Here is a 9502-nt window from a genome sequence, read left to right as displayed (position 1 = left end):
AGGATTAAGATTAACATGATTATCCATATTATTAATCTTGTTTGTGGTTTAATCAATCAACTGAATGTTTCACAATAAACCCAAGGGTATGGTGATTACTCAATTTGTGGCTAACCAGACAATCATACAATACTATAATCATTTTCCAATAAGGGGTGGGAACAAGAAAGTACTAAAACACTAGAGTTGTGAAGGTACATGTATGATGATGGTAGAAAACGACTAAGCTAGTCAATGTTTGCATGAAAAATTATAGGAAAAATTCGTTTGTTCAAGAATTCTTATCTCTTCAAAAGCTACTCGGGTTAGAAAAGTTAGTTGACAAAATGCTTAGAGAAGCTCCAAGAAAGTTAGGTGCATATAAGCATTTCAATCAGTTAACTGAACATACATTTTTCTCTTGTCTTTTCAATTCAAGGCATCTAAAGTTCATGAGTAAATGTGAAATGTCAACAATTTATATCATTTTATGAAGAAATCATTTAATGTTAACTCGCTTACATTACACTATTTTCTCTGCAAGTTTCATCGAAGAAAATTAAAAGACGTCTCCATTACGAAGCAACAGAAAAAGAACACATGCAAACCTTCGTAAATTGGTTTCATTGTTAGATCTTCGAAGCATGACAAATCCAAGATGCACAAGATCAGCCAATGAATCCCAAAGTCATTTTCCAATAAAAATAACACACCACTCAACTAGAAAATATGAAAAATATTAATAACAGATACAACAGAATCTCCAATATCATTTATTTTTCTTCAGATTTGAAGATAAAACAGAAGTTTTAGGCAGTCCCCGCACGAACTACATGGAACATCAAGTATTGTTCCTCCTACGGGCAATCTCCCGTGCCATTTGCCTAAGTTCATCAGGTGATGGTGGCCTTTCTGCCTCTGGTGGATATTCAATGTATGACCTCTGTAACATGATAACAATAAAATATGATTTGGAATACAGAGACTAGATTGTAGTTAAAAACAATTTCAAAATTGCATTCATGCTAGCCATTAGGATAAGACAATTGATCAGGGAGACATTTATTCAATCTCAAAGTGATTTAAATTGCTTATTGTACATTTAACCTTATTGAATAGTCGTATCTGAAATTACATAATTTGATTTCAGGATGCTTGAATGTACAAAATTGATAGATATACCTTTACAGGCTAGCTTATCCACCATTATGACAAATGAACTCTATTCCTAATATTCCATTTTTGTGATTATAGCAATATTTAATATCAATAAAAAGAAATTGGTGAGCATAGGTTGAAGTATATAAACCCCAGAATGATTATGAGATATGAGAAGTTGATTAAGGAGAATACATTTCCCATGAACTTGCGGAGGTTGCTGGAATTGTTGGCAAAAGTGTACATGAGAATGATTGGTACAGTCACATACACACCAAACTTGGCAATTTCTAGAATCCCTTTGGAAGTTCCCAGAGATGACATGGTAGCTTTCCTATCACCAACAAATACCAATACCACCAGCAACAGAATCAAGCACTGTGTTTCAAAGAGGAAAATTTATATGAATCAATTACAATAACCAAACACAAAGATGAAATCTAACTTTAATGTTTACATCACACACTTTTGAACCTTTTCATTTGCCATTTCTCTCTCGTTTCCAACTAGTCTCAACATCGTAAAATATAAATTATTATTCTCATGTTTATTACAGCGTATAAGAAAAGACCTTGCATCAATGCCTTTTATAATCGATGTCATCACTTAATTGGTTAGCGTGTAGATATTGACCCTCCATGCTTTTAGACAAATTAAAATTGACCCAACCAATGTCTAATTTATAAAACTAATGGATCATCCCACCAAAGGGAAGTCAGGCATATACTGTTTTAGTGTAAGTGTGTAGCCAGCTGAAAGTGCATTAAGTTAAAATACAGTGATAATTATAATCTCAAGCACAGAATCAATTTTACAGTGTTAATCCTAGATAGATATGCCAAAAGGAAAATGAATAACTTTAATCGAAGCAATTGTGTGAACTACCAAGTAATATCAATTGACCCACTTTAATAACTTGTATCAATTGTAAACGCAAATAACAAATGAATAATCGAGTTTAAACAGGATTAAGAAAGTAGAGAAAAAATTGGTGCAAGGATTTCATGAAGTAAACAAAGGGCGGAAAAAACAGTTACACAGGCTTGTCATGAACCGAAATCGACAAGACAGGAGAAAAAAAGGTAAACCTGGTCTGGATGGAACAAATGGCGAATTTGACACCAATGAAGAAAGGCTTCAGGTAGCGCAACTCATTGAAGTGGACGGGATAGAAGATTATGCTTACCACTTGGAGATCAAATTGTGAACAAGCACTCTAGATTGATGATAGATATCTGCAAATTGATGTTAGGTTTTGTGAATGTGAAAGTAGGACTCATAGGAGTGATATTTGATTTCAAAGTTTGGGGATTATAGGGTTCCTTAGCCTTGAGGGGCACAAAATGGATCACTTGCGAAAAAAGCATCTCGATTGAGTTATGAGGAGGACCCCCAATTTTTTCTTCTTTTCAACCGCCACTAAATTATTATGTCTCTGGGAATTCATTAAAGTATGAAACAGAGACGAGATGAGCCAATATTATGATAATGGCGACCCTTTATGGCTTCCAAAAAGCCTGTTCTGTTGACTCTGCACCTTTTAATATTCTGCTATCACCACTGAAAAAAATGTATCATTTTCTGTGCTTCAGAAGAGCATAAATTGACTTTTTTTTCTCTAGTGAATACTCAGCAAACTAAGTTTTAGCCAATAATTTTCTGTTGCTTGCCTACCTAGAAAACTAAGTTTTAGCCAGTGGTTCAAAACCCCAAAGTTTGTAAATTGCATTATAATCTCAATCCTTCATGCATCACTATAAAATGACCCCAATTCAAGGACATAGCCTGTTAGCCTTAGTTGGTCATCCAGTTGAAGTAGCAACAAGTGAACCTGACTATAAGAAGGGTGGTATGTATCAGAAGCTGCAAATACATGAACTCTCTTATTGATTTCAACCCAGCTAGCTCCAGGAGATCTCTTCTCTACACCCAGATCTTTCATGGCTGTCCGAATCTTTGCTACCTCACTCCACCTATTTACTTCAGCATACATGCTCAAAAGGAGACTGTAATGTCCACTGTTGCCTGGCTCTAAAACCATCAGACTCTGAACGGCAATATGAGCTATATCCAAGTTTTTGTGTAGCTTACAACCATTCAACAAGGCACCCCAAACAAAAGAATTAGGTTCAATTGTCATGTTTCTGACCATCTCTAAAGCATCCTTTAGCAAACCAGCCTTGCTCAATAGGTCAACCATGCATCCATAGTGCTCAACTTGAGGAGTGATACAGTAGTCCTGGATCATGCTCATAAACCTGCAACGACCCTCTTCTACAAATCCTACATGTGTGCAAGCACTTAGGATACTAATGAATGTAACTGCATTTGGTTGGATTCTCTCCCTCTCCATTCCATCAAACATTCTTAGTGCTTCTTTCGCATAGCCGTGTGTTGCAAGTCCATCAATGATAGAATTCCAACAAAACAGGTTTTTGTTCTTCAATTTATAGAACACCAAAAGGGACCTATCTATGCTCCCACATTTTGCATACATATCAATCAGCGAGGACCCAATGTACACATCTAGATCAAATTCATGCAGCATCAAATAAAGGTACACCTCCTTTCCTATGTCAAGGGCTCCTAGATGAGCACAGGCTGAAATGACAGTGCTCATGGTCACTTCATCAGGAATAATTCCTTTGTCGATCATATCATGAAAAAGTCTTACCACATCCATATATCTTTTGCCTCGAGAATAGCAATTCATCATGGTTGTCCACGAAATAACATTCCTTGCAAGCATTTGGTTGAACAAAAATTCAGCAGACTTAGTATTGCCTAATTTTGCATGCCCATCAATCATGGCATTCCACGAAGCTATGTTCTTTTCAGGCATCTCATCAAACAAATTACCTGCAGAAGCCATGTCCCCATCCTGAACATGGGCCAAAATCATTGTAGTCCAAGCAAAAACATCTCTTTCAAGCATATCATCGAACACCCTTCTTGAGCTACTCACATCACCCAAAGTTGAGTAAAACTCAACCAAAGTAGTCTGCACAAACATATGAGAATCAAACCCATATTTCCAAATATGGCCGTGAACAGCTTTTCCAAAAACTGAATCCATCAACAAAGTGCAAGCCTTGACCAAAGAAGAAAAGGAATAACTATTAGGCATGACATTGTTCCTCAACATGCGTATATAAAACCCCAAAGCATGATCTGGGTAACAGCAGCGACCACAACCTCTAATCAATGCATTATATACGAAAGCATTAGGATTTTCCATGTGGGCAAAAGCTGAACTTGCAAAATCAACATAAGAAAGAGCGGAACATGAACTTATGAATTGATTCATCAAAAAACAATCTTGGATTGTATTAGTCTTGATCATGGAGGCATAGACAGATTCCAGTGCTTTTTGGCTTAAACATTTCTTAATGTATCCCAGAATAGTCTTATTTAGAGCAAGTGTGTACATGGCAGTGTTGAAGAGTGTGCCTTTGACTGTTCTACAGGAACGCCAAAGCCGCGACTGGGGATCTTTGAGACTAAAATAAGCATATGTTCAAGCATGCTAAAGAAAAATGAACACTATAAATGGTTTTTGGGGAAGTCGAAAACAAGTCCAACAACATAAGAACAAATAGTGACAATAGCTACAAAACAAAACAACTGCTACTAATTAATTCATTGAGGCTGAGATACTACCAATTGCAACTGAACCACAGATACTAAATTGGACTTGAGAAGTTGAGATGAGTGTTGGAAAATTATATAAAGTTCAACATCAAATTCTAGTTAAACTTGAGAATAGTGTTGTAGAATTAGAAAGTCCCAGATCAGATTTGAATTAAAGTTTGAATCAAGTATGAACAAAAGGTCAAAACAGAAATTTTTAACAACTAAGTGACTTCTCTCAATCTCAATTACAAAATAAATAACCTAATGACATAAAAAGTGAATGTAAAAGTTGGTACCTATTCATATTATAAAAAGAGAAAAATATCATATATTCAATTAAATTAATGTTACGGGTAACTTGCTTTCCTATTTCTTTTCAAATAATATACCTTTCTATAGTTCTATATTTAACTTCATTTAGTTTTTAATTTTTTTTAAAATTGTTAATTTTAATCCTCATAAATTTTAAATAAGATGCTGCCCCTATCTGTAGGTCTCTTTCACTCTTTATCTTCACCCAAAACCCTTCTCCAAAATATTTCAATGTATTCTACAATTCTTCACTGTTTTATTTCTAAATAATCCATCACATCAGCATCCATAACCCTCTTTTTATACCCTCTAAACTCACGTAATCACACATACATACATATATATATATATATATATATATATATATATATATATATATATATATATATATATATATATATACACACACACACAGGAAGAACCTAAACCAATAAACGCACAATAAAGGTGCAATTACAAATACCACTGGAAAACCAAAACGTATTACTGTAAATCTCAGAACCCAAACTAATACTGATTCCAAACACAATTTTGTTTTATTTCAAAATAAACAAATGTCTTACAATTTTATAATGTACGATTTTAAAAATCTCACCTTTAGGACAGTCACAACACCGTCTTTGACCTTCACAGGAGAAGCATTAGCGCCACCACGTGCTCGACCTCCTCAACAGCGGGTTTAAGCTTCTCAAATTTCTAGTTGAAGATTCGTGCAACTCGGATTTGGGAGTTTTCCTAAGGTTTGAGATAGTAATCACAAATTCTACTCAGTTTACTCGAGAAATGGGAACGAAAGACGGAGAAGGAGGGGAACAAATTTTAGGGCTTCAGTATGAGAAAGGGGTAAAGTGTATTAGGGCAAAAATGATTTTAGGGTTTCGTTTTTTTATGAGAAAGAGAGAGAAAGGGCGGATTCGAGGATAACAGATTGCTTGAATTATTGCTATTGTTTTATTTTTATAATAATAAAAAATAATAAAATTATTATAATAAAAGTAGATATAAATAAATCTAATAATCATTGTAGATATTTATATATATTTAATTTTTTATAAATATTTATTTTAGTTTAAAAAATATTTAAATTTTAAAAATGTTAAAATAAAAAAAATGAACAAATTTAAAAAATTCAAATAATTATTTTAATTTAAAGAAAATATTGTTTATTAAAGAATAAAACTACAAAACATGATATAATAATATAGATTTATAATCTTAATATAACTAAATCTTTTATGATTAAGTTATAAATTTATATTATTATAATATTAATATTATTAATTTTTTTATTATTAAGATATAAATTTATTTTATTGCATGTGGTACCAATCAAATCATGATGCTTAGGTTACTATGGTCTTTGTTTCGGATGTGAAGGGTTGTGTTCGTTCAACGTCTCCACGTCTTTCCCTGCTCGTGCTTCGTACGCCAGATCTTCCGTGCTCGCTCCTCAATTTTCTCTTCAGTCCACGGGTGGGAGACCTGCGAAAGATTCTCCGATGCCAAAGTCAGTTGAGAGCTATGGCGTTTTTCTTAGACAATAATAAATGTGCAGTAAATGCAACCTATCTACCACTCACCCTGGATCTGTATTTATAGTTTTCGCTATGGGCTTGGGATTAGTGAAAAGTTAATCACGGCCCAAGTCAGCCCAATAGCTTTTAAACCCCTACTTACCTTAAGCTAAGTTGATTAGTAACGCGGGCGGCCGTCCCCAAAGGTTTTTATCCTCATGACCGGCCGCCCTTAACGGGTCCCCGGTCTGACCGGCCGACTTCGGGGGAGTTGTTTTTTTTCCCCAAGTGTCAAGCGGTAAGGTTGCATGATTATGGACATACAGGCGTCCGGCCTACCATGCCCAACCCTTCCCAACAGTAGGTAGAAGGGTAGTTTCCTGGGTTCTATACGTTGACTTGGGCGTCCGGTCCGTTTAGTGGTCCAATGACGTGGGTGTCCGATCCGTACGGCGCCCGGTCCCTGCTGATACCGTCTTAAATAAAAATAATTGAGTTTTTATTAATAGTTATAATTTTTAATTGAGTGGTAAGGTTTCATCCAACAAATATAATAGTTTTTACTCATTTGTGAAAGAAAAAAGATAATGTGTTTTGTCAAGTTGACAATATAATAGTGTAATCTAGTTACATAAATATGCCACAGATATGGTCTTTTGTAAAATAAAGTTGTGTGATGAGTAAGATTTGGCTTTAACGTGTTCACTTAGATTTTAAAGTTCCAATATATTCCACATGCAAATGGATAAGACAAAGTCTCAGTTCTTTCTTCGCTCCTTATATGTTTTTTTTCTTCTCGTTTCTTTTCCAAAATAGCTATATAGGCTTGAGACATAGATCAATATATGAAGCTTCTGATGTCACTCTCCATTAAATAATATCATCTAAATATCTAAAATTTTCTCAATTCTTTGTATATGTTCTCATAAGACCTCATCCTTAATAAATGTTGATGTTGATGTAATTATTCTTTCTAAATATTCGGTTACATATACTTTAAAGTAGATATTAAGATATTTATTACCGATTATAGAATTGATATTAAATAGTTCAGTTATGTAAATATATGATAAACAATTATTTTTAAAATATTTTAGATGACAGAATTTAGTGATTAAAGTTTGTTGCATATAGTTTTCATTCATATATTCAATAAACTTATAAGTGAATTATATGTGAAATATATGCGAAGGATATGTGAGAGTTTAAAAAATAAAGTAATAGAGTTGATAATACGTTTAAATCATGGAATTATGATATTTTAATATTAAAAAATTAAAAGTATAAATAGAATTTCTATTAATAAGTCTTATTACTTAAAATACATGTTATTTTTTAAAAAATTCATTCTCTAATGATCTTTTGCTTTTTTTTTTTTAGTGTTCTAACTTCTAGATCATCTGTTTGAAAATTAGGGAGTATCTAAGTGATCACTGTAGCAAAGTCTTCATTCCTATTTGATTAATTCTTGTAAAAGAGTAAGTTAATTTCTATTATTTTCCTTTGTTTTCTTTGTTTTCTTATGTATGTGAGCTTAGCTCTGTCACGTGTATCATTCATGTCTTCCATTAGTTTTCTACCGATCAATGCTTATAACGACATACCCTAATCATGATTTTCATTTGTTGGAACAGGTAGAGTTATCTGATTTGTGAGAGTTGTTTGAGTTTTTTATGGTTGTTTAAGTTTCTAAAAGATAAGGGAAGCTAACTACCACATTTTAGGTTATTATGATGTTTATAATTTGGTTTATATGTTTTAAATGGTGTGAAATTAGTAGTTTGATGTGATGAATTACTGTTATCATCTAAATATCTAAAATTTTCTCAATTCTTTGTATATGTTCTCATACATTTATGGACCTCATCCTCAATAAATGTTGATGGTGTAATTATTCTTTGGAAATATTCTTGTTACATATACTTTAAAAAGTAGATATTAAGATATTCATTACTCATTATATCTTTAAGGATTTTATTGCTATTAAATGATTCATTTATATACATATGATAAACAATTATTTTTAAAATATTTTAGATAACAAAATCTAGTGATTAAGTTTGTTGCATATAGTCTTCATTCATATATTCAATAAACTTATAAATATAGTGAGAGCCTAAAAAATAAAGTAATAGAGTTGATAATGTGTTTTAAATGATGGGATTATGCTATTTTAATATTAAAAAACTAAAAGTATAAATAGAATTTCTAGTAATGAGTCTTGTTACTTAAAATACATATTATCTCTCTAAAAGCTCATTCTTTGAGGATCTTCTACCTTATCTCTTAGTGTTCTAACTTCTAGGTCATCTGTTTGAAGATCAGGAAGTCCCTAAGTGATCATTGTGGCAAGGTCTTCATTCCTAACTGATTAATTCTTGTAAAATAGTAAATTAATTTCTACTATTTTCCTTTGTTTCCTTTGTTTTCTTATGTATGTAAGCTTAGCTTTGTCGCATGTATCATCCATGTCTTCCATTAGGTTCTCTATCGATCAATGGTTTTAACGACATACCCAAATCATGATTTTGATTTTTTGGAACAGGTAGAGTTATCTGATATGTGGGAGTTGTTCGAGTTCTTTAAGGTTCTTTAAGTTCCTAACAAGTAAGGGAAACTAACTACCACATTTTAGGTTATTATGATGTTCATAATTTGTGTTATATGTTTGAAATTGTGTGAAATTGATAGTTTGATGTGATGAATTATTGTTATGACTGCTTGTTAAATGTTTTTTATTTTGGATGAACTATGAGGTTAAGAATTGTTGGTTAGTTAACTATAATTGTTGCTAAAATGTTGTTGTGTTATGGTATGATTATTTGAGTTTTTGTGTTTGGAATCTTATGGTTTTGTACGAGAAAAATTTGATGAAGTTGGTTATTATATTTCACTTGTTTTGATGA

The 9502-nt window shown here is 32.7% G+C and overlaps 2 protein-coding genes across 7 annotated transcripts; both read right to left on the bottom strand.

The window, feature by feature from the left end:
- Positions 1–530: 530 nt before the first annotated feature.
- On the bottom strand, positions 531–5818 carry LOC124824644 (sporulation-specific protein). Of its 4 annotated transcripts, none has more exons than XM_088094540.1 (3): positions 5678–5818; positions 1333–1515; positions 531–922 (listed from the first exon to the last, which is right to left on the bottom strand). In XM_088094540.1, exons 2-3 carry the CDS (start codon positions 1459–1461, stop codon positions 821–823), a joined length of 231 nt encoding a protein of 76 aa, XP_087950666.1. In that variant the 5' UTR covers positions 1462–1515; positions 5678–5818; the 3' UTR covers positions 531–820. The 4 variants fall into 4 exon arrangements, with proteins under 4 accessions (XP_087950666.1, XP_047153059.1, XP_087950667.1 ...); XM_047297103.2 differs by having other exon boundaries at positions 1333–1471; XM_088094541.1 differs by lacking the exon at positions 5678–5818 and adding an exon at positions 2226–2366.
- LOC124824611 (basic helix loop helix DNA-binding superfamily protein) lies at positions 2554–5819 on the bottom strand. Of its 3 annotated transcripts, none has more exons than XM_088094538.1 (2): positions 5678–5819; positions 2554–4334 (listed from the first exon to the last, which is right to left on the bottom strand). In XM_088094538.1, the coding sequence occupies exon 2, from the start codon at positions 4280–4282 to the stop codon at positions 2882–2884; it is 1401 nt and encodes a 466-aa protein (XP_087950664.1). In that variant the 5' UTR covers positions 4283–4334; positions 5678–5819; the 3' UTR covers positions 2554–2881. The 3 variants fall into 3 exon arrangements, with proteins under 3 accessions (XP_087950664.1, XP_087950665.1, XP_087950663.1); XM_088094539.1 differs by having other exon boundaries at positions 2554–4228; positions 5678–5816; XM_088094537.1 differs by lacking the exon at positions 5678–5819 and having other exon boundaries at positions 2554–5398.
- Positions 5820–9502: the final 3683 nt, after the last annotated feature.

Source organism: Vigna umbellata, chromosome 7 (genome assembly GCF_029865625.1).
Source record: "Vigna umbellata cultivar VRB3 chromosome 7, Vumbellata_1.0, whole genome shotgun sequence".
Lineage (NCBI taxonomy): Eukaryota > Viridiplantae > Streptophyta > Magnoliopsida > Fabales > Fabaceae > Vigna > Vigna umbellata.
Note: the sequence above shows the minus strand (reverse complement) of the source record. Positions and strands in the feature narration are given on the sequence as shown.

What these genes read in the sequence shown, in the direction of transcription:
- LOC124824644 (XM_088094540.1), bottom strand. Translation starts at nt 1,461, where the DNA reads ATGTCATCTCTGGGAACTTCCAAAGGGATTCTAGAAATTGCCAAGTTT. An exon ending in TCCGCAAGTTCATGGGAAAT is followed by an intron (nt 923 to 1,332) that starts GTATTCTCCTTA and finishes ATCATGTTACAG; the next exon opens with AGGTCATACATTGAATATCC.
- LOC124824611 (XM_088094537.1), bottom strand. Translation starts at nt 4,567, where the DNA reads ATGTACACACTTGCTCTAAATAAGACTATTCTGGGATACATTAAGAAA.